At 41.7% G+C, this 25,689-nt stretch overlaps 1 protein-coding gene and 1 long non-coding RNA gene across 2 annotated transcripts in view; one reads left to right on the forward strand and one right to left on the reverse strand.

Moving 5' to 3' along the window:
• Nucleotides 1-4,550: 4,550 nt before the first annotated feature.
• LOC127569034 (uncharacterized) lies at nucleotides 4,551-13,352 on the reverse strand. Its single transcript, XR_007956133.1, has 3 exons — nucleotides 13,243-13,352; nucleotides 8,140-8,199; nucleotides 4,551-6,346 (listed from the first exon to the last, which is right to left on the reverse strand). It is a non-coding gene; the product is annotated as an uncharacterized LOC127569034 (long non-coding RNA).
• An 80-nt stretch (nucleotides 13,353-13,432) lies between these two features.
• Nucleotides 13,433-25,689, forward strand: part of LOC127569033 (NEDD4 family-interacting protein 1) — a 44,567-nt gene continuing 32,310 nt past the window's right edge. The window contains exons 1-2 of the mRNA XM_052013297.1: nucleotides 13,433-13,605; nucleotides 22,660-22,750. Coding sequence (XP_051869257.1) covers nucleotides 13,576-13,605; nucleotides 22,660-22,750 — 121 coding nt within the window. The 5' untranslated portion in view covers nucleotides 13,433-13,575. The remainder of the gene's footprint in view (nucleotides 13,606-22,659; nucleotides 22,751-25,689) is intronic.

Below are 25,689 nucleotides of genomic sequence, written 5' to 3' on the forward strand. Positions count from 1 at the left end.
GGTGCTGACAGCTGGGCTCCCAGCAGAGGTTTGCCGTGGCAACTACATTAGAACAAACAGCCTGACGTATGGGAGGTGGTCATTGGTTCTGGGGCAATGGAATATTTGGAGAGTCAAAGACAAAATCTATTTCCTCAAAATAAATGGTCCTGGGTGTATTTTATTGGTCACCATTAGCTGGAATGCAATAGGGAAAGAAATTTGTGATGTAACTATTAAGAAATGCAAAAACAAACAAGCGATAATGGGAGACTTCAGCTACATTGATACTAAAATCGGCATCAGTTGAGTGACGTGCAAAGGAATTTCAAGTAGGTGTTCGAAAGCATTTACTTCATCCATGTGGTTAATCCTAATCAAAGGAGAAGGCAATAATGCATCAAGTATCTAGGGGATTGAAGAGGCTCAGGTAGTGAGCACCTTGAAATGATGACCATAACACTAAAGGTTATGCAGAAGAAATAATAGGAATCGAAGGAAAAACATTGAACTGAAGGAGGCCGATTTTTAGCAAATTGAGAAGGGAACTGGACTGGGTAAACTAGCATCAAAGATTGAAAGCAGAAATGTAATGGAGCAATATGTGATCTGTGAAAGAGGAGATGGATAAGGTACAAACTGAGCAGTTTCACACGAGGCATAAAAGGAGGGCGACCAGAATTCAAACTGCTCAGAAGATAAAGGTGTTAGGGAATAGGATGGAACAGATTGCAACTTGAAAATGTATTGAACAACCAGCCTGAATATGAAGAATACAGTGCAAAGAGACAGCACTATATCAGCAGCTAACTTGAGATACTGAACGAGTACTTATCACACGTGTTTGCCAAGGAAGATTTTGCTGAAGCAATTGTACACAAGGAAAAAGCCTGGATATGGCATGTAATAAATATAGATACAAAGGAGGAAGGCATTAGCTTTGACTCAATTGATAAGACTGTAGTCTATTAATCTAAAGCATATCCAAAGTATTATGTGCAGTTCAGGTCACTGGATTGTTAATCATAGAAAGCTTATGATACAGCAGGACATTCAGCCCATTTTCTCCATGCCGGTCAAAAAGGGGTGCCAGTCTAACCCCACCATCCAGATCTCAGTCTGTTGCCTGTAGATTCTTCACATGAAAATAAATGTGGTAAGGGTTTCTGCCTCTATCATCTTTCCTCATCTCCCCCTTAATCCTTCAATGATTACAGTAATACTCTGATAACACACAGTCCAATTATTCAGAAATGTCGATGGTTCACTGGGTGCTGTTTCCTGTGTTCTCTTTAAACTCAGTAGGGCCCCATTTCCCATGCTCCCTTTTAACGCACAGCAGCCCCATTTCCTGTAAACTGAACAGGGCTCTGTTTCCAGCTTTCTTTAAATTTATCAGGTTTATTGGAAAATTTATTACACAACTGTGTAACATTTTAAAAAAGTGAATTAAACATGTGTTGGGGGTATTAATAGGAGCAATATACAAAAGTCTGGAAAATCAGCCAAAACAAATCCCAAGGATGCCAGATTACAGGAGTTAAAAATATTATCGTTTAAATCTTTCCCCCATTTTTTGACTCCTCAGCTAAGGGAACTAGGTCCTGATTTATCTAGGCGTCTCATAATTTCACATGCCTCAATTAAACCTCTTCTGTCCAAAGCAAACAACTATCTTCTCCAATGTTCTTCAGCTACACTTTTCCAATCAACAACCTTCTACCTCTCCTCTGCACCCTCTCCAGTGCCATCACATTTTTATGAAGATTTATAAAGACCTTGTACAGATTTAACGTGCCTTTAATGTTTAATGATTGAGGATTTTAAGAGCCATGGAGCTTTCCCTGGCTTTCTGGACTGTTAATTACTCAATTAACATCATCAAAATAGATTATCTTATCATTAATTGCGTGACGTTTTTGTAGGATCTTTCTGCATACAAACTGGTCACTTTTTTTGCTGACATTACAACAGTGACCGGTCTTCAAAATGTACTTCATTCCTGTAAAGCATCTTCTGATGTCTTGAGATTGCGAAACATTCTACCTTATCCGGTGGGAGGGGTGGGGGGGGGGGGTAGTGTCCAGTGGGGTGGGGTTCTTTGATTATGTTGGTTACTTTATGTTCATTTGGGTCTTGACACTGGTTTTCAATTACAACTTACTTGCATTCTAGCAAAATAAAACCTACTTTGTTGCAACTCAATGGTCATGATTTTTAAGTAAAAAGAGTAAAGTGCTCTTTAAAACTGTAAAACAGGTTAGACCACACTTGGAGTATTGTGTTCAGTTCTGGTTGCCTCATTACAGGAGGGATGTTGAAGCTTCAGAGAGGGTGCAGAGGAGATTTACCAGGATGCTGCCAGGATTAGAGAGCATGTCTTATGAGGATAGGTTGAGTGTGCTAGGGCTTTTCTCTTTGCAGAGGAGGAGGATGAGAGGTGACTTTATAGAGGTATACAAGATGATAAGAGGCATAGATCGAGAGGACAGTCAGAGACTTTTTCCCAGGGCAAAAATGGCTAACATGAGGGGGCATAATTTTAAGGTGATTGGAGGAAGGTATAGGGGGGATGTCAGAGGCAAGTTTATTTACAGAGAGTGGTGGGTACGTGGAACGCATTGCCAGCAGAAGTGGTGGAGGCAGATACATTAGGGACATTTAAGAGACTCTGAGATAGCCACATGAATGATAGAAAAACGGAGGGCTATGTGGGGGGGGAAGGGTTAGATAGATCTTAGAGCAGGATAAAATGTCGGCACAACATTGTGGGCCAAAGGGCCTGTACTGTGCTGTAGTGTTCTATGTTCTAATTGCAAGTCTTACTTCATCGTAGAAAGGCAATTGGTACTGAAATAAAGTGAATTACCTAGTCAGGGTCTATTTTTGAGTCGAATTGACAAGGAACAATCTTACAATCATTCTTGGGGTACAGTTGTGGTGATAAAGGATGCTAATATTGCATTGTTGTTTTAGAAAGGGGAGAAGGATAAATCTTCATTTGCCAGCTGGTCAGTGTAATGTCAGTGGTATAGAAACTATAGGAATATGAGTGAATAAAGTAGTGCCAAGATTAAACCATGCTGACTAAAATGATAAAGAGGATGAACAGGAGTAGTGTAATTTTTAAAATTAATTACCACATGGGGCTGATGTTGAATATCTGTACTCTGAATGAATCCAAAATTCAAATTCTCATGCATTCAGGATTCCTCCGGAAAGGTTTTAAGTTCTCTGGTTTTCCATGTCCTGCTGAATCATAAACTGTAACACAATAAATCATTTTTAAATGAGATATATATTTGCACATACAGTATATTCCACCTGGGTAGTCTACAACCCAGCGACATGAACATTGAATTCTCCAACCTCTGGTAAACCGGTCCCCGTCTATGCTCTCTTCTCTCTCCTCCTGATCCACCTAGCCTCCTTCACCCACACACTCTTCCCACTGGTTCCCCTCCTCCACAACTCCCATCTGTCCTCCCCACCTCCCTCCCTTGATTCCATGCTCCACATCCCTCTCCTGTTAGATCCCATTATCTTCAGTCCTTTGTCACTTCCACCTATTAATTCCCAACTTCTGCTGCTATTCCCACTCTCCCCTCCCCTATTTGCCTATCACCCCTCCTCACCTGGATCCACCTACCACCTGCTAGCTCTTGCTCAACCTTCACTCCACCTTTTTATACTGGCTATACCATCTTTCAGTCCAGATGAAGGGTCTTGACTTGAAATGCTCACTGTCCATTTCCCTCCATAGATGCTGCCTGACCTGCTGAGTTCCTCCAGCATTTTGTCTGTTGCTCCAGATTCCAGCTTCTGCAGTCTCCTGTGTCTTCAAATTGCCCCTGAACTGAATGGCTGGCTGGGCCTTTTTTGAGAGTAGTTAAGAACCATGTTGCTGTGGGATCTAGAGTCACAGATTGGCCAGAGAATACCCTAAAGGACAAGCAGTGAACCTGATGGGTTTTATGGTCACCATTACCAATGGTTATTGCCTTTTAATCCTAGATTTATTTAATTACTCCAGTTTAAATTTCCTTATTGCCGTGATGGTATTTGAACTCAGCTCTGTATCAATAGACCAGGCTGGATATTACTCCAGACCATAACCACTATGCTGACCATAAACTCTTTAAAGGCAGCTGAGAAATACTTAATGATATGGGAAAAGTTCATTCATAATATTTTTAAATTAATGACAGGTTCAAGGAAGTAAATTTTACACTTAAGATTGATATAAGATGTTATGAATATTTGCAATGGATGCCTGGGCATAAGTGGTGAAGTGAAAATCTAGAATCATTTAAGGAATAATTATTAACTGAATAGAAAGATGTAGGCTCATCCTCAATGGGATGAATTAAGGACCTTTCTCCACTTTGTGGTGGGAGCACCCAACATTTCTTCAGAATCAGAATAAGATTTATTATCACTGACAGGTGATGTGAAATTTGTTGTTTTGCAGCATTAGTACAATGCAAAGACATAAAAATCTATAAATTACAACAAATAAATAGTGCAATATAGTTTTAATATGAATTTTAATGACTTAATAAATATCCAGGATAAGCTTCCCTCAACATCAGAAATGTTTACATTGAAAGTAAGGTGATAAGAGAATGAATAAGATCATAACTGATATAGGAATTGAGGAGGGGCGGTGTTAGGCAATGTTCTTGAGATGGTCATTGGAGTTGCAAGTCATTTGGGGTTTTGAAAAATCTGACTTACAAACCAGAGAGGAATGCAATTAATATCTTTTTAATTTGTTAATTCTCTAAATGCAGGAATTGGTGAAGAGTGCTGCAGTCTTTGTGCTTTCCTAATTGCTGTGGAGTCAATACAATGCAAACTAATATACTATTGGGAGCAGATTAGGTAAGAATTGCAAGCTTCCTTGCCTGAAGGACTTAGAGTCATACAGTAGTAAAGCTTCAACTCTTAGTGAATATTTCATCATAATCTAATATATGAAAGTCAATCTCATTGGTTTTGGGAAATGAGGTCAAATTCTGAAATCCTATCATGGAATTTTAACTCATGTTTTCTAGATTACCAGTCCTGGCCCATTTAGCTTTCAGCCTATGCTACCACTCAATATGTCAGCTAATCATGTTTACCCACCTTTGTCACACACACCTTAATAACTTTGGTTTACAGAAATTTATCAATCTCAGCTTTAACATTAAGAGTTGATGGAGTAAAATTTAACATTTATAATCTCCTGCTGTGCTTTGCTTGTGGAAACTATTCCAACTTTCACTCCTGAAAGGTCTAACTCTAATATTTAGATTATAGTTACAAATCCACCAGACAGTGAAAGTAATTTCTCTTTATCTGCCATTTTAGCTCCCCCTTATATTAAAATGGGCTGATTTTCTACATTCTAGAAATACAACTATAGTTTATGAATGCTTTTCTCATAATTTACCCAGATAGAATTTCAGTAAACCTTTGCAAGACTACTTCCAAAGGTTAATTGGTCATTTCTAAATTTTGGATCTTAGAAATGCTAACAGAACTCCAGGTGTGATTTTGGATAGTTGTAGCATGACTTCTACCCTCTTGCAGCAGTGACACACATGAAGGGACCAAGTCTATTTTATCCAACTTTGATGGGGAAGCATATTGTAAGGAAGATTCAAAGAGTCAGCCAAAGGATATAGGTGAACAGCAGGGAAAAAAATGAAAAACCCTGTATAATTTGGGGAAATATGAGGTTCTCCACATTAGGACGAAGAAAAGCACACTGCTTACATGAAAAAAGACTACAGAATTTTGCTAAACATGGGATTCTAAGTGTCCTTGTACATGATAATTTTGCATGCTAGTATATTTTGTATATAGGAAGCGACCAGAAATGCAAATTAATACTGTCCTTTATTGCAGGGGATGGAGTATAAATGTAACAGTATTACTGCAGGTATATTGGACATTGATGAGACCACATCTGGAGTACTGCTTAGAATTTTAGTTCCTGTCTAAGGAGGTATATTCTTGCATTGGAGGCAGTTCAGAGAGGTTTCACCAGGTTTTACTCCTAGGATGAAGAGGTTGTCACATGAAGACATAATTACCACACTATTGTACCCATCTTTGAGGAAGCATGTTTTGTAATAAATACCAGAAATTATGGATTGTTTTTCTCATTTCTTAGTTGAAGAAAGGTGTGAATCATCTGTGGACACATCGATCCAAGGTTCTCCTACTCAGCGGCATGAGCTAAGCTTTTAACTTCTTTGCCCGTCACAGCACTAACCATGATCTTCAAAGCCTCAGCTACTTGAAGGGAATGCTCTGGGAACTGGACATCTCGCCCTTTCTTGGCTGTGGGAAAAAGTAATTATTCCTGTGTGTATGCCTGAAAGAGATTAAAATGGAATGTCAATTTCTATCCTTTATATTTGTAATAATTTTGAACATCTATTGTTCTCTTTTGAGGATTGCTAGTGCTATAAAATATTTTTTTTAAATGTATGCCTTGTTTATTCGAGCTTTAAAATAGAAATCTCATCAGGTGTAAAAGTTTTAAATTAATCCCTCAGTAAGATGAATTGTTTGATGAATCAAAAGTGCTAACAACTGTTATTTTTGGAAAATTGGTGGTTGTCATGTTTTGGGAATGTTTTGATTATTTGGCTCATGATATTTGTGCTTGGCAAAAATTGAGCCATTCAAGTTTCTCATGATCCATGACAAACCTCTCAGAAAATAATTTTTATTTGTGGATAAATATGTTGCATTTTTCAAAAATGAATTAATCCCATTGATCCTGCTGTATCTTTCTAACAGTACACTTGGTTTCATAATGAAATGCATTATTATGTAGCTTTGCAGCAGATATTTTAAAAAAAGCTTTTATTACCATTTTGAGGGCTGTTCCCTCCCTTTGCAGATATTTTGTGGTTATAAATAACGTTCTTGTGTGTGAGCTTCATGACTCAAGTACAGAAACAGCAAGCTGATCTGACTTAGGCCATCATTTGCCCAAGGATAGCTGGTTATGCTCAAAATTGGCTGATAAAGTGAAAAATTCCCCAGTGCAAGCTTTGCTTTCATATATTCCACAGCAGAAAAGCTTAGAGTGTGGAATTTAAAATCCTAGCTGATTTCAACATGGAACACATCTGCTAGATATCAAAGAGTAACCCTGGAACATCAGAAATGCTTAGGATATCTGTTTTCATTGAAATATGTGTATTGTGTTGATGTTATGACAGAAATAAACAAATCCATTACAATATTAGCCAAAAGCTTTCAATCATAATATGGAAGATATCTTCACTTATTCCCCTTTTCAGAAATCATTTACCCCTTAATATAAATTATTCTTTGGGTTCTTTTAGATTTTCAATCAATGGAGATCATTCATAATGATTTTAAACAATAGATGTTGAAGATGTAATTGACTGAGGAGAATGATTGCTTCTTAGGTTAAAGCCATCCTCAGTTTGTGCCCATGCAACTATATATTGTGTAATAGTGTAGTTACTTAATCATGACCAGAAGTGGTAAACAGTTCATTTTTGTTCTTCCTAGTCAAAAGTTTTTGAGGTCAATTATCTTTCTTTGAGAGCAGCTTATTCTGCAGTAGACTACTGATTAAAGTGGAACCATTTTGGTCTGTGTAATTAAGATAATCATCATCATAATCATCTCAGCATCCAGGCAGCCTCCTGTACATATTTCAATAAATAAAAGCCAAAAACAAGGCTAAAAATAGAGTTGCACAGTTGAATGGAAAAAGTGGAATTCTTACTGGCCTAACAAGTTCTAATATGTTCCAGTTATTCCATTTTTTGTGTTTCTGTTCATTTCTACCTATATGTTAAATATATTGGAAATTTTTTTGCAAATACTTTAGAAATTTATCTCATGCCCAGTCTCAAATACTGGCTCTCTAGGCACTGATAGGTTTGCAATGCTTGCCGCTGGGAACATCTTTTTTTTTCCTCACCAGTCACATATAATGCATATAATACAAATTGTACAGAATAGAATGTAGCCAGAACAGCCTCAGTTATACTTTTGATGACAGACCTTTAACTGGAGTTAGTGGCATTGGTTACTTCAGCATTCTGTGAAAACAGGATAAGGTGCTTTATTTGCAAGAGTCTTTTACATTTGGCATCCAGACGTACTGCAAAACATTACCTGTACTGTCTGTAGGGCACTGCATGCCTGTTGATACTTGCAGATCTCTACTGGCAAATCCTGTGGATACAGCATATAATTAATAAGCTACAGGACTCACAGACAGAAGTCTGGACCTTTAATCCAGCAATGAGCTCAAATCACACCCTATCACCCATGGAATATAGATTGAAGGAATTAAGGACACCTTTAACCTTTCCCTGCTTCAATCTGAGGTTCCCACCTGCTTTAAGCAGACCGCTATCATCCCAGTACCTAAGAAAAACAAGGTAACGTGCCTTAATGACTTCCGCCCAGTGGCTCTGACATCCACCATCATGAAGTGCTTTGAGAGGTTGGTCATGGCACGCATCAACTCCAGCCTACCAGAGAACTTCAACCCACTGCAATTCGCCTACCACCAAAACAGATCTACAGTGGACTCCCTCTCCCTGGCCCTACACTCAGCTCTGGGGCATCTGGCCAGTAAAGACACCTATGTTAGATGATTGTTTATTGATTACAGCTCTGCCTTCAATACTATAATTCCAAGCAAACTCATCACCAAACTCCAAGACCTGGACTCAACAACTCCCTTTGCAACTGGATCCTTGACTTCCTGACCAACAAACTGCAATCAGTGAGGATAGGCAGCAACACCTCTGACACGATTATTCTCAACACTGGTGCCCCACAAGGCTACATCCTCAGCCCCCTACTCTAATCCCTATACACTCATGACTGCGTGGCCAGATTCTGCTCTAACTCTATCTACAAGTTTGCAGATGATACCACCATAGTGGCCCATATCACAAATAATGATGAGTCAGAGTACAGGAAGGAGCTAGAGAGCTTAGTGACATGCTGTCATGACAACAACCTTTCCCTCAATGTCAGCAAAACAAAAGAGCTGGTCATCGACTTCAGGAAAGGGGGTGGTGCACATGCTCCTGTCTACATCAACAGTGCGGAAATCGAGAGGGTTGAGAGCTTCAAATTCCTAGGACTGAACATCAACAATAGCCTGTCCTGGTCCCACCACATACAGTAGATGCCACGGCCAAGAAAGCTCACTAACACCTCTAATTCCTCACGAGGGTAAAGAAATTTGGCACCTCCCCTTTGACACTCACCAATTTTTAATCGATGCACCATAGAAAGCATCCTATCTGGATGCATAACTCTTGGTATGGCAACTGCTCTGCCCAGGACCACAAAAAACTGCAGAAAATTATGGACACAGCCCAGCACATCACAGAAACCAGCCTCCCCTCTATGGACTCTGTCTATACTTCTCGCTGCCTTGGTAAAGCAGCTGGGATAATTAAAGACCCCACCTACCCAGGACCCCTTTCCGATCGGGCAGAAGATACAAAAGCCCAAAAGCACGTACCACCAGGCTCAAAGACAGCTTCTATCCCACTGTGATAAGACTACTGAATGGTTCCCTAGTACAATAAGATGGACTCTTGACTTCACAATCTGCCTCGTTATGACCTTGTACCTTATTGCACTGCACTTTCTCTGTAGCTGTGACACTTTATTCTGCATTTTATATTGTTTTACCTTGTGCTACCTCAATGCACTGTGTAATGATCTGTATGAATGGCATGCAAGACAAGTTTTTCACTGTACCTCGGTAAAAGTGACATTAATAAACCAATTCCAATTAAATCCAGAATTAAAGAAAAAAAACCATTCACAGGTAATTTGAGATAGACAATAATTGTTGGTGTTGCCAATAACATCCACATCTTGTGAACCAATGTTTAAAAAAAACTTTGACATACCCCAGACTTGAATATTTCCACAAACCTGAATTGTTTATATAGAGCCGTTATAGTTCTGTGAAGATTTGTCATTGTCATACTGTAATTGTCTGGGGCCTTGATATTACCAGGAGTATTGTGTACAATATTGGTTGCCTTGTCTAAAAAAATATACTTACTGTAGTGGGAGTGCAGTAGAAATTCACCAAACTAATTCCTCAAATGGTAGGTCTGTCATGTGTGGAGAGATTAGGGAGGCAAGGTTTCTGCTCTAGAGTTTAGAAAAATCCAATGTGACCTCATTTGAAAATTATAAAATTATTGAAGGCTCCACTGTTGATAGAGGGAGAATGTTTTCCTTCGCTGAGCAGTTTAGAGGTATGGGTCAAAGCCTCAAAGAAGAACAGTACAGCACAGGAACAGGCCCTTCGGCCCTCTAAGACTGCACCAACTATGATGCCAGTTAAATAATCCCAGCTACTTGCATGTGGTCCATCTCTATTCCCTGCTTGTTCATCTGTCTGTCTAAATGCCTCTTAAATTATGTTATTGTATCTGCTGCTACCACCCCTCCCCCCCCCCCCCCCCCCCCCAGGCAGTGCATTCCAGGCACCTACTGCACTGTGTATGAACAAAACTTCCCTCATAAACTTAAACTTTCCCCCAGTCACCTTAAACTTATGCCTGCTACTATCTGGTATTTCTACCCCGGGAAAAGGACTATATCTACCCTAATTATGCCTCTCATAATTTTATATACTTATATCAGGTCGTGCCTTATTGTGGTTCTAGTGAAAACAAACCAGGTTTGTCTAAACTCTCCCCATAGCTAATATGCTCCAATCCAGGCAAATCCTGATGAACCTCTTCTGCATCCTCTCCAAAGCCTCCACATCATTCCTATACTGCGGTGACCAGAACTGCACACAATACTCCAACTGTGGCCTTACCCAAGTTTTATACCGCTTCATTTCTAGAGAGATCACACGAGCAAGTAAGTGGAGAAGGGCCAGGAACAGGGGTGAAGTGGATGGATAGGATTCAAGAGGAGAAGAAAAAGGGAATGGATGATGGAATGGGCTAACTGGGAAGGAAGCGAGCAAGGAGGCAGGAAGCTGAGGGGAATGCGGACTAACATAGTGGGTAGACTGGGGGAGACAGGGAAAAGGAGTCAGAGGTAGAGAGAGTGAGGGAGGGAAGCTGAGGAAAATAGTGTGTGCAAGATTATATGTCGTGTGCATGGTAAGCGAGTGGTCAGAGTATGTCTGTGTGTATACAGAGTGTGTAGCAATGCCTGGACTCCAATTGTCTTAGGCCTACTTGCCATTGGACCAACACCTCCCTCTGTCTGGAGTGCGCTATGGTTACCCCACAGTAAAAGGAATCATGTAGAAGCCCCTACTACTCCTTGCTGGAAACAAGTCATCCTTGATCCCAAACCTAAGAAGTAAGAATCCAAGTTCCAATTTCAGGTAATCTCTTCCCCCTCTGTCCCTTTGCTCTCTGTCCCTGATCTACCCAGTTCCTCCTACATCCAACCCCACCCCCCTAATCACCCTGTTCCTTTCCCCCCTCCAACTGTCTGTCACCCACGCACTCCTCCCACTGGGTCTTCTCCCCTTGCTGTTCCCATCTTCCCCCCCCCCCCCACCTCCCCTAATTGGTTCCATGCTCCACCTTCATTTCCTATCAGATTCCACCATCTGCAGCCCTTTGTCGGCTCCACCTATCAGTTTATAGCCTCTGTTGCCATTTCCACTGTTCCCTCCTCACCTGGATCCATCCCACGGCTTGCCAGCTCTTACTCTGCCTTTTCCCGTCACCTTCTGATACTGGCCATATCCCCTCTTTCAGTCCAGATGAAGGGTCTCGACTCAAAATGCTAGCTGCTCATTTCCCTCCACAGATGCTGCCTGACTCACTGCATTCCTCCAGCAGACTTTTTTTGCTCCAGGTTCCAGCATCTGCAGTCTCTTGTGTCTCCAAGAACCCAAGTTGTCAGCAAGGAGCAAAGTTTTTGTTTCTTTCCCCCCCTTTACCCCTTTCAGTTTTCCCTTATCTCTCTGGCTCCTTTACCTTTCCCCTCCCCCCACCCTCTCGACTTACCCCTCACTCACGCCTTCCTTCTTCTGGTTCCCGATCTCCTTCCCTTTATTCCATGGTCTACCGTCCTCTCCTATCAGATTCCATCTTGTTCAGCCCTTTGCCTCTTCCACCTATCACCTCCCAACTTCTCACATCATTCCTACTTACCCCACTCACCTACCTTCCCCACCCCTCCCCCCCACCTACCCTCCCCGCCCCTAACCACCCCTTCCCCAACCTCACACCTTCCCCCAAACCCCACACCTTCCCCACTCGCACCTTCACTCCCTCCACCTTCCCTCCACCCCCAACACAGTCCCCATCCCCCACCTGCCCTCCCCCACCCACATTCCCCCACCACCCCACCCCAACCCACCTTCCCCAACATTCTCCACCTCCCCCACATTCCCTTCTTCATTCCCCCTTTCCCACCCCAACACGCCCTCCCCCACCCCACCCCCACATTCCCCCCTTCCCCACCCAACATTCCCCTCTCCCCCACATTCCCCACACACCCACCCCCCTCCCCCACCAACACTTGCCCTCCCCCACACCACCCCCATATTCCCCCTTCCCCACCCCAACATTCCCCTCTCCCCCACATTCCCCCCACCCCACCATTCCCCTCTCCCCCACATTCCCGACACACCCACTCCCCCACATTCCTCCCTCCCCCACCTCCCCACCCCTTCCCCCACCACACCCCACCTTCACCACCCCCACCCCTCAACACTCCCCTCACCACCACATTACCCCCCATCCCCCACCTTCCCCTCCCCATACCCCCACCCCTCAACACTCCCCTCACCACCACATTACCCCCCATCCCCCACCTTCCCCTCCCCATACCCCCACATTCCTCCTCCCCCACCCACTTTCCCCCACCTTCCCCCACCACCCTGCCCCATCTTCCCCCCCTCCCACCCACCCACCACACCACCACAACCTACCCCCACCACCCCAATCCCTCCCCACCCACAAACCCCCCACTCCCTCTACCCCCAACCCATCACCCCACCACCCTACCCCCACTACCCACTCCGCTATCCCCCACCACCCCACCTACCATCCCCCCATCTCTCCCACTATCCGCCCCACCCCTCTACCCTCAACCCCACCAACCCCCCACTCCTCTCTATGCCACCCCCATTCCCGTCGACCTCCCCACTATCCCCACCCCCTACCATCCCCCCACTATCCCTCCCACTACCCTTCACTCCACCATCCCTCCCACTTTCCCCCACCCCCATCTATCCCCCACTATCCCCACCCCTGTTATTCTGGCTCCTGCTCTCTTCCTTTCCAGTCCTGATGAAGGTCTCGGCCCGAAACGTCGACGGCTCCTTCCCCCGCCCCGTGGATACTGTCCGACCCGCTGTGCCTCCGGCTGTCCCAGCCGCGGCTGACGCCTGCAGTGGCGCTGTCGCCAGGCTGGTGGGCGCTGTTTCGCGTCTCTCCGGCGTCGGCACTCACATCCGGTGCGGCTGCGACGGGCTCCATTTACCGATCGGAGGGCGACATCCACGGGAGGAGACCGAGCGGAGTCCTTCTGCCCTCCGCCTCCTGGTACCAGCAGCAGGATCGCTCGCTTGCTCCCCGCGCCATGGCGGACAACAGCAACCGATATCAGGCGGTGAGTGGTCACCCGACTCGGCGAACGGTGCCCGGGGAGGGTCTGTGCCCCGGGCAGTTGAGAGAGGGCACCGGCGGGATTGCCCGGCAACACCGAGGCTTCGCACCGTCCGCTGGGCCTCGTCCTCTTCTAAAATAGATGGGAGCTGAAGGATTAGGCTGGGGACGGCGAAAGCCTGATGGCAGCCTTGGCATCGGATTTAATAGCCGGCTGTCAATTACTAATGTAGAATAATAGGAATCAAGCTATCTCCATTTGTTAGATTATATGTCACAAACAAAGGAGGAGTGCACGAAGCCCTTTCTGTTATGAAATGTTTGCAGAAACAAGCAGCATTCATCGTTGGAAGTGGCGGTCACACAATTTGTTTTCAGAATAGCGTCTGTGTTCAGCTCATGAAACACGGTCTGATTGAAAAGCCCTTTAAAAGGTGAGGTGGAGGTACGGTCTGTCTTTCCCAGACGTGAGCCCTATTTGCCGTTGGCAGGGCTGAATCAAGATTTCATAGAGTTCGGCAGGACTGGACGTGATGCACAAGGTGTCAATATCAGAGGGTGATGGAAAGAATGCCACTGAGAATCAGAAAAGTGACCGGAATTCAATAAAAATTTTAAACACATGATACCTTTGAGAGTGACCTACATTAAGATGTTACAAATTGAGTGGTTGGCACTCTCAGGTGGCATTTCACCTTAAAACCTTCTTCCCACCAGCATTGAATGTCTACTTATTACTGCTTATCACCTAAATAAATTGATAATATTAAGATAAGTGACTAATGGTCAATTTGTTTTTTTTTTAAAGCAAACCACATGGAACTAAAATAACATTAATACAAAGTTTTTAGTAAAAGGGCAAATACTAATTGAAGGAGAGTCTATGATCCAGTACAGGTTATCCATTTACCTGTACTATAAACAGTTAACAACTGATTAGATTACCTTTTTGAGTGACAAGTACCAGTGTTTATGTCATAGCTGCACTTTCCCCTGAAAGCAATGGACCCGTGAGTTATCTTAGGGAAATCTGTAGCAAAATTAGTTTATAACAAGTCAAACATGGCTGCCAGGTAGCACAGACCAATAAAAAAAACACCCCAAGCACAACTGTATGTGGACTTTGGTCTGAGTACACATGTGGTATTGTTACTGTATCTTTTAGTGCCAGTCATAAATATTTTAGTGAAATGCTATGGGATGTTTTATTTTGTTAAAGATACTTTTCCAATATAGAGGTTTCAATAACAATGAAGAACTTTCCTGAAATCAGACAGAAGACTTTTTAAAATTACTTTTATAATTACGATTCTTAATATGGCTTTTAGAATGCAATGTATATTAGTTGAAGAGATTTGGTGAAATTGTGCTAACTATGTGAATCCCATCATTGTTAACAGCTGTTATGACTTCCAAATCTTAAAAGTTAGAGGTTGAATAGAAAAGGATTTAGTGTATTTTGGCTCAAAACCAACAGTTACAGCTGGACAAATTGTCACAGCTGTAGAAAGTGATAAAATTGAAAAATGAGCTGCCCTTTAAAGAGTTTAGATTTAACATCTTTAGTTTAAAACAGTGAGAGTTTTGCATTTTTAATCATGAGAAGAATTTCAGGGATGTTTAGCAAAGTAAACATGTGACATTTGGTGTAAGTACAGCATACACTTTTGGGGGAAGGGAAAGAATAGTCACATGATTCATTTAAGTAGCTGACTGTGCAGCTTTAATGCAAGCTTGTGACCAGTTGTGCTCCTTTTTGCTGGAAACTTGCTGTTAAAGGCAAGTGACGTTTACACAATCTAGGGCAAAAAAAGGTCTTTCTTGTCAAAATCTGCACATGTATGATTAGAAATGAGGGGTAGGGTTGGGATGGGAGAATACTTCTGTATTTGGATTCATGCACTTCCCTGAATGAAATTCTACAAATTTCAAAGTAGTACAATAGAAATCTAACTGGAAATAATTTTTTTAAACCCTGCTTTTGCTCCCATGCAAAGTACTTCAAGATGATAGACAAGTGCTTCTGTTATTGCACTGATTGTTTCCTGAAACATCCACTCCATTAGTGGTTGGCAGCTCTGCTTATATTGATAGATAATGTACTGAACAATTATTTCATAAGTAGCAAGGCTACCCCTGGGGAAGCCAGTATTTTCTGCTTGCTGCTTGTCCATGGTGTGGAGAATATAGATCTTGCTGTGCAAATAGAGAAACTTCATTTGTTGTTTAGTTATTTTATTTTCCATCATAATAAATGCTAACAGAAACACTTCTCACGTTATTAGAATTTCAGAAATGACACCCATACCATTGCCTAAGAAGAATTTCATCCACTCTCCTCTGCCCAAAATCTTAGATTCACATTTTTGAAAATCCTTCACTAAATGCTTTAGCCTTTCCACCTAGCATTCTTTAAGACAATACTTAAAACTTGTGTGACCAGTTTCTTTCTCAACCTCAAGTGAGTTAGTCCCCAACTTTTTGTCGTACATCTGTGTCGCACCTTAGAGTGATTTTTGTTTTTAAAAAGGTGCCATATAAATGTAAACTGTTTTTAGGTAATGTTCTTATGGAAGTGTCCAGCGGGAAATTCCAAAATATTGACCCAGTGATAAGAAAGGTTATAAAGAGTTGAGTGCAAAGAATCCCAAAAGACCTTTGTCAATTAGCCAGGTTGGCTGGTGAACCCCAAGGGTTTGTTGTTACTTGCTAGTTTAGATTTAAGATTACACTTCACCACCTCTGAAGGTAGAGAATAATTCATCACAGAATAATAGATGAACTTCTATACGTGGGTTGTATTATAACTTACAAATAACAAAACAACATAGTGGTTTGAGGACACCAGTACACTGTAATAATCAAAGAAGCTGAGTGCACACAAGAGCACGTGCAGATGAAGGGCCTGAAATCTCAACTGTCATTTCCCTCATTGATGTTGCCTGACCTGCTGAGTTCCTCCAACACTTTGTGTTGCACACAAGAGCATGTCATTCCCATGATTTTCTTTTTGTGTATTCTAACAGAATATGGTATAAAAAAGTAACTAATTTGCACACCAATTATCTCAGTTAATAGTAGTAAAAGAACTGTATGTTAATAAGATGTGGTGCTAAACTATGTGATAGAGCTTAAGTTGATTTGAAATCCTGACCATCGCTGACATTGGGTTGAGGCTGCCTACTTTGTCATAGTTTCCCTAGTTCTCATCAGTACATACTCTGCACTTTACAGCATGATGTTTTGTCTGCATTAAGACATGATTAAGTGCATCCCACCAAACTTTTGTATGCCAGTTCTTGTTTTCTGTCTTGGAGACAGGTGCTTGCAACACTTATTGTTTTATATTTAGAGTTTCAAAACAAGTGAGCACTAAATGATGCTGGAATTTTGTTTTGTTCAAAGACTGCCTCTGTCCTGAGCTGATTGGTGTTTTTTTTTGACTGTTTTTGTTGCATTCTGCCCTGGAAACTGGAGTATTTTGTTTCTTTTTCATGTTGATTGTGGGTTGTGTAATTATTCAAATTTGTCCACAAAGACAGCAGTAATAATGAATCTCTCAGAACTTGCCTGATTTTCCCCCTCCTATCTCTCCCCCACCCACCAAAACATCTTCACTTCATGGAGAATTTGATATCATAGCCACTTTGCTACCCGAAACAAAATTTTTATTTTAACCTCTGTTTAAATAAGCCTGGTGATTTGGACTTAAAGTCAATTGCTGGGTACTAATGCCTCTTAAAATGCCTATGTGCATTCCTCTTAACAAGAAGAAAATCTGTTGAAGCTTACAGTGCACAACAATTATTCCCACATTTTTCCACATGTGAAGTTGTATAATGAAATTTTTTGTTTGTCAGATCTTTTCTTGCATGTCAAATGATTTCTGAAAATTGCATTTGTATTACAAACACAATAGAGTCCAAATGAGTAATCTGACTGTAGGCGTCAGTTCTAATGAACAGTTTGACTGCATGTGTTCTGGATTGCACAGTGGAACAGCAGTTAGCATTGCTCTCTCACGGCTTCAGAGACCTTAGTTAGATCCTGATCTTAGGTGTTGCTGTTGCAGTGTGCATGTTTTCATGGTCTTTTGGGATGCTGCTGGTGCTCTGGTTTCCTCCACATCTTAAAGCTGTGCTGGTATTTGAATTGGATACTGTAAATTGCCCCTTAGTATACGCAAGTGGCAAAAGAATCAAAGGGAAGTTGATGGATGAGTTAGAGAATGATCGACAGGGCTACAGAGAAATGGAAAAAATGCTACTGATGGGATTGCTTTGATGAGAGCCTGTATGAACTCTATTAGCTGATTGGCTTCCTTGTGTACCACAGTAATTAAGTATTTTCGCAAGGTGTGAAACAAGTAGCTTAAAATATCCTGTAAACTTCAAAACAAGTCATGAGACAAGGATGTATTACCTGGATTTGTTCAGTGCCAGCTACTGTGACAACGATGAAATTTCCTCAAATGACAGGGCGGAATTGAATGCCATTATTTCAGCTAGCTATTGTGCTGATCTCTCCAAATCATTTTGTTGTGGCATCATTTTTAATGCACCGTTAAATTGTTACAAATAATTTAACATGTGCTAGTCTAATAAATAGTTTGATAATGAACAACCAGCAATGGCAAAATGGCAAATAAGTTTAATTTGTAAATAAAAGGCCTAAGCAATACTTTTGGCATAATGCACAAAATTTCACTTGAAAGAATCAACTTCAGTTTTCATGATAGAATTTATCATAGAACATTACAGCACTGTACAGGCCCTTCAGCCCACGATGTTGTGCCAACATTTTATCCTGCTCTAAGATCCATCTAACCCTTCTCTCCCACATAGCCCTCCATTTTTCTATCATTCATGTGGCTATCTCAGAGTCTCTTAAATGTCCCTAATGTATCTGCCACAATATTCCACACACCCACCACTAAAAAAACTTACCTCTGACATCTCCCTCCACACCCCCCACATAGCTCCCTCCAGTCACCTTAAAATTATGCCTCTTGTCATCTTGTACACCTCTATGAAGTCACCTCTCTTCCTCCTTCACTCCAAAGAGAATAGCCCCAGTTCGCTCAACCTATCCTCATAAGATATGCTCTCCAATCCAGGCAGCATCCTGGTAAATCTCCTCTGCACCCTCTCTAAAGCTTCCACATCCTTCCTATAATGAGACAACCAGAACTGAACACAATATTCCAAGTGTGGTCTAAGAGTTTTGTAGAACTGCAACATTATCTTGCGGCTCTTGAACTCAATACCCTGACTAAAGGCCAACACACCATATACCTTCTGAACGACCCTGTCATTGACTTTAGGAAAGGGGACGGTGCACTTGCAACTGTCTACATTAATGGTGCTGAGGTAGAGAGGGTGAAGACCTTCAAGCTTTCTAACCTACCCTTCCACATCCTCATCCAAGTAATTATATTAAAAAAAACACAGAGCAGGGGTCCCAGAACTGATCCCTGCAGAACACCACTGGTCACTGACCTCCAGGTAGAAAATACTCCATCTGCAACCACCTTGTCTTCTATGGGTGAGCTAATTCTGGATCCACACAGCCAAGTTTTCCTGGATCCCATGCTTCCCGACTTTCTGAATGAGCCTTCCATGACAAACCTTATCAAACACCTAACTGAAATCCACTTACACCACATCCACTGCTCTACCTTCAATGTGCTTTGTCACATCCTCAAAGAATTCATTCAGGCTCGCGAGGCATGACCTGCCCCTCACAAAGCCATGTGACTGTCCCTGACCAGCCTATGCTTCTCCAAATGCCCATAATCTCCAAGAATCTCCTCCAGTAATTTGCCCACCACTGAAGTAACACTCACTGGCCTGTAATTCCCAGGGTTGTCCCTACTCTTTCTTGAGAAAAGGAACAACATCTAACACCCTCCGATCATTTGGCACTTCTGTGGCCAGTGAGGACACAAAGATCATCACCAAAGGCACAGCAATCTCTTCCCTCACTTCCTGTAATAACCTTGGATATATCCCATCCGGCTCCAGTGACTTATCTATCCTAATGTTTTTCAAAAGTTCCAGCACATCCTCTTTCTTCACGTCAATATGCCCTCACGTAACAGCCGGTTGTATGCCATCCTCACAAACGTCAAGGTCTCTCTCTCACTGGTGAATACTGAAACAAAGTATTCATTAAGGACCTCCCCTACCCCCCTCTTCCTACTCTAGGCACATTTCCTCTTTTATCCCTGATCGGTCCTACCCTCATCCTCCTATTATTCTTAAATGTGTAGAACACCTTGGGGTTTTCCTTAATCCTACTCACTAAGGCCTTATCATGCCCCCTTCTAGCTCCCTTAAGTCCATCCTTAAGCTCCCTCCTGGCTACCTTGTAATTCTCCAGAGCCCTGTCCGATCTTTGCTTTGCAAACCTTTGATACACTTCTTTCTTCCTCTTGGCAAGATATTCTACATCTCTTGTCAACCACAGTTCCTTCAATCTACCATCCTTACCCTGCCTCAATGGGACAAACCTATTTAGAACCCCCATGCAAGTACATCCACATTTCCGTTGTGCACTTCCCCAAGAACATCTATTCCCAATTTACACTCCCAAGGTTCTGCCTAATAGCATCATAATGCCCCCTCTCCCAATTAAATACTTCCCTGTGTCATCTGCTCCTATCCCTCTCCAAGGCTATGGTAAAGGTCAAGGAGTTATGGTCATGTCTCCAAAATGCTCTCCCACAAAGAGATCTGAAACCTGATCAAGCTCATCGCCTAGTACCAGGTCCAGAATGGCCTATCCTCTAGTCAGCCTGTCCACATACTGTGTCAGGAATCCTTCCTGGACACACCTGACAAACCCTGCCCAATCTATCTTCTTTACACGAAGGAGGTGCCAATCAATATTAGGAACATTGAAATCACCCATGACAACAACCCTGTTATTTTTGCACCTTTCCAAAATCTGCCTCCTGATCTGCTCCTCAGTGTCTCTGCTGCTATTTGGGGGTGCCAGAGACCTGGTCACTGCAGCTTTCCTCTGGTAGGTCATTCCCCCCCCCCGTATCTAAAGTGGTATACCTGTTACTGAGGGGAATGGCCATAGAGGTACTCTGCACTACCTGCCTATTCTCCTTCCTTCTCCTGACAGCCAACCAACTACCTGTCTCCTGCACCTTAGGAGTGACTGCCTCCCTGTAGCTTTTATCTATGAACTCCTCATTTTCCCATAGAAGCCAAAGGTCATCCAGCTGCATTTCCAGTTCCCTAACACAGTCTGTAAGGAGCTGCAGCTGGATGCACCTCATGCAGATGTAGCTATCAGGGAGACTGGATGTCTCCCAGAACTCCCACATCTCACAAGATGAACACACCACTGAACCTAGAGCCATTCTAACTACTGTAGCCTGGGGCCAAAAGAAAAATCAAAGAAAGAAATTTATCTTAGCCTCAAGTACTCCACTCCAACAATGAGCACTCCATTTATACCTACCTTCCTTTTATTCGCTGCTGTTAATTAGCCAATCAACTATTAACAATTCGCAAATGTGCCTCTTTTAGACTCTTGCAAGGTGAAACTCACAAGTACACACACAGGGACTCGCCTCTTTTCAAAGCTCTGGCTCCAAATTTATCCTTCCCAGAAAACTGCTGCAGGGTAGTTTGATTAGTTTTGTTGCCAATGGCCTTAATAATCAGAAGTTGTCCAGTGTTGTTATGTTTGCAATTGCATGCATTCTGTAGGATGCACAGTTTCAATTCAACAAGGTCTCAAGGTCTCATTACCTCTCCCACCAGAATAGACAGCCACCTTGTGGGAGTAAAATCACCTTAATGTTCTCTCCATGTTGCTGTTCCTGCATGATTGCGGAGAAAATCTCCTTGATCATGTAATGTTGAGTGGAAAGAATCAGCTCCAGAAAGACTATGCAATTTCAAGAAGGCTGCAAATTATTAAATTCTCATGGCAACTGGAGATTGGCACAAGTATTATGGTTGTCCATTTCTGGAGAACTAACAAGTAAATATGTTTCAAAACAGCAATGCTGCTAAAAATATTCCTGAATTTTTTAATAGTCAAGAAATAGCCATTTGATTTTTTTTCCCTGCACACCATCCTTTACCTCGCTGAAGATGATCACCATCAGTCTCTTGACTTTTTCTAGAGGGCATTTTTTTGATGTGATCTTTGATGGTGAACTACCACAAACTGATTGAAATTCAGCGATGCTGCAGACAAGCCAAAATCTGTCCTGTGATGTTATCCATGCCTGAACTGTCCGGAGAGGGTAATAGCCTATTGGTGTGAAAGCATTAAACTACCTTTATTATTTATGTTCCTCCTCCCATGGCTGAATTAATAATGTAGAGTCTCAAGCTAAGATCAAAATCCTACTGCTTTCAAGTCAAAAATGCCCTAAGGAATTTTTCCAAAAATAATTCCTGCCCAAAAGTCCTTGCATATAAATTTGTCAAAAGTGGTGCCTGCATATAAACCCAGAAGACCACAGATTGTTTGCAGCTGGCATGGAGCCAAAGGCAATGCAGTTGGCCTCTCACATTTGGATTGGACGAGATAAAATTAACCATAGTTTCGGTTGCTGATCACTCCCCATTTCATCCCCAGTTTTGGGAGAGAAGAGGATTGAACTTAACTGTCATCTTCATCTTCCAGTCAATATGACTGAGAGAGGGCAAATGGTGCCTATATAGATATAACCCAACAATGTCAATCCCTGAGAAAACGGTATTTAAGAAAATACTTTTTCTGCATACAAATGAAATATCTACATTGAATCACAGTTTCTATCTAATGCTACATTTAATTTTAGGAAAGGGAAGAAATAACTTATTAATTTTGTAGTTTGATTCAAGTAAGTTGGCATCTATATTGCATAAGGGAGGAGAAAAAGAGGTGGTTTTATGAAAATGTATTGCATTGAAAGTGGGTGAGTCATATGCAAATTGATTTTGCTACATGAGTATTTCCCAAAGTTCATTTTAAAGTTTTGTATTTTAGAGGTATATTGCTGAAGACCAAATTTTAACTTGTATCTGCTATTTTGTCTATGTAGTTGCAGAATGAGGAAGAGCCTTTGGAAGTATCAGAATCTGGGGCTGAGGCTGCTCCTCCACCATATAGCAGCATTGCAGTAGAAAGTGCAGGTATGTAGAAACGTGTAGCAATTGAATGAAAATTACTTTCTTCACAGTGGGTATGTAATAGCTCACCAGCTTTTCTTAAGGATCAAAATGATGATTTAAATTTTGAAAAATATTTGACCACAATAAATTGAGAACTAGTCTAATATTTATGACATTTCACTTTAAACTTCTCATGTTCACTTCATCCAAGAGCCACTTGAAGAAGTATAGGCTTATGATGGGGTTTCACCTACCAGAAATCCTCATGAAATTTCCATTAAAATGTTGTCTGTACAATAAAATTTCTTAGCCTCCATGCAAGCCTGCTGTCACCACCAGTCGATCCATCTTGGGTTTTCTCCTCTGCTTGCCATTTATTTTGGTGACGTTTTCAGAGATGGTGTCAGATCTTGTATGTAAAGCAATTAATGCCTCACTTAACCTCAGCTCCACCTTGTTTGGTCATTTCCACTGCATATATGTTGTTAGGGGTGCTTGTCTGACATTCAGAGTAAGCAAGTATTATGGGTGTGGTAGAGTAGTGGTTAAGTTACTGGGCTAGCAGTCAGAGTTAATCTTGAGACTACTGCTGCATGAGTTTAAATCCCACCATAACATCTAGAGAACTTAAAATTTCCAGGTAGTTAAATCTGGAAATTAAAAATGCAAGTTTCCAAATCAGAATCAGATTTATTATCATTGTCTTATGACGTGCAATTTGTTGTTTTGCGGCAGCAGTGCAGTGCAAAGCCATAAAATTACTATAAATTACAAAATAAATAGTGCAAAAAAAAGGTATAATGAGATGGTGTTTATGGGTTCATGGATTGTTCAGAAATCTGATGGCAGAGGGAAAGAAACTGTTTCTGAATCACTGAATGTGGGTCTTCAGGCTCCTGTACCTCCTCCCTGATGGTAGTAACGAGAAGATGGCATGTCCTGGATGGTGAGGGTCCCTAATGATGGATGCCACCTTGAGGCACTGCCTCCTGAAGATGTCCTCAGCGGTGGGAAGGGTTGTGCCTGTGATGGAGCTGGCTGAGTCTACAACCCTCTGCAGCCTCTTGTGATCCTGTGCATTGGAGCCTCCATAACAGGTTGTGATGCAACCAGTCAGAATGCTCTCCACCGTATATCTATGGAAATTTGCAAGGATCTTTGGTAACTTACCAAATCTCCTCAAACTCCTAACAAAGTAAGGCCACTGGCATGTCTTCTTCATGATTGCATCAATGTGTTGAGCTCAAGACAGATCCTCCTGAGATGTTGACACCCAAGAACTTAAAGCTGCTCACCCTTTCTATCGTTGACCCCTCACTGAGGACTGGTACGTGTTCTCCCAACTTCCCCTTCCCCTTGAAGTCCACAATCTGCCTTGGTGTTGCTGACCTTGGGTGAGAGGTTCAGTAAGGCTAACTATGAAATTACTGGATTGTTGAACAAAAACCCAAGTTCTCTAATGTCCTTCAGGAAGGATATCTGCTATTCCTACTTGGTTAGGCCTATATGTGATTCCGGACTCAGCAAGTTGGTTGACTCTTAACAACCTTCACAGTTCACAGATTTTTGGAGATAGGCAATGAAAGTTGACAATGTTAGCAACTTCCACATCTTGAGCGTTAATAGATAAATAAAACTTCAGGGTGGAAAAGTCTATGACAGTTTTCTCCTGTTAGTGTAATCGTGTTATTGTTATGCACTGTGCCACAAAATTTAATCCTTTTTCTTTCCACTGCTTCACTATTTGCAACAATATTCAAAGTTTCTGTCTCCATATTTTCTTCTTCATAAAGACAGGGTACTCCCATCCCTGTTCATGCCAAGACTCTAAAACCTGGCTTCAACACCTCCAGCTTTTATTGTTCCAGTTCTTTGATCATCTTCCTATTCACTACCACATAACCATGGAGCTCTTGATCTATCTCACACCAGTCCTATTAATCTTTCACATATATATCCTTGCTGACGCGTGATAGCTCCCAATATTTCCAATCTGAAATTTTCAATCTTCTGTTTTGGAGTTTATTGTATAGTTTATTTATTTTGCATTCTGGGCTTCTTGTGTTATGTTTTCTGTGTATGGACAGAGAATACTCTTCACTGTACTTGTGTTTTAAAATACTTTGTAGAAATGTTGTTGCTGTTTCATCACTCTACTTCTCTAGAAAAATAGCTGACCAGCAGCCAGTGAATCTGGATAGGAACCATTCTTTCAGTTGTAAAGATGAAGGCTTTGATTAAAAACAGAAAAACATTCAGCAGGGTAGACAGAATATGTGGAAAGAGAAACTGGGAGTTTACCAATTCTGGCTACTTGAAATGTTAACTCTCTCTTTCCACGGATTCTGCCTAACCTGCCAAGTGTTTGCAGCATTTTCTGTTTTTATTTCAGATTTCCAGCTTTTTTTTGATTTTCCAAAGTATTTGATAAATTGGTGTAGCTAAATTTCAAGGAAGAGAATTTTTGAAGAGGGAATTATTTTCTTGATTCTGTGCTCTTCCAGTGTTCTTTACAATAGATAGCTTAATATTTAAGTTTGCAACTGCTGCCCTTGATTGTAATTTTTATGACTTAAACTTTTTCAATTTCTACCTGAAGGTGAAGGTAAACCCAAGTTGCTGTTCTTTTCCATACTCAATTGCTTCCAAGTATCTGATTATCTTAGCAATCACTTGTTTCCCAACTTGGCAAGTTATAACCTGTTCTTTAAAACAAAAATATTCTACATGTACATGAACACAGTACCAATGCACCCTGTTAACTGTTTGTTTGCAAATTCAAACGTTGTAATGCATGAAGAAATCAAATAAATATTTCTTAAATTAATGTGAGATGAATACAAAGCTGTGTGTTATGATTGATTGCTATGGGAGTTGAGGGTCGATTTGTCCCAGGTATATTCAAGATGGTTTATTTTTGTACTGTTTGCACGATTTTTTTTTTGTTGCTTTGCTCTTCA

The sequence above is a fragment of the Pristis pectinata genome, chromosome 4, assembly GCF_009764475.1.
Source record: "Pristis pectinata isolate sPriPec2 chromosome 4, sPriPec2.1.pri, whole genome shotgun sequence".
NCBI classification, from domain to species: Eukaryota; Metazoa; Chordata; class Chondrichthyes; order Rhinopristiformes; family Pristidae; genus Pristis; species Pristis pectinata.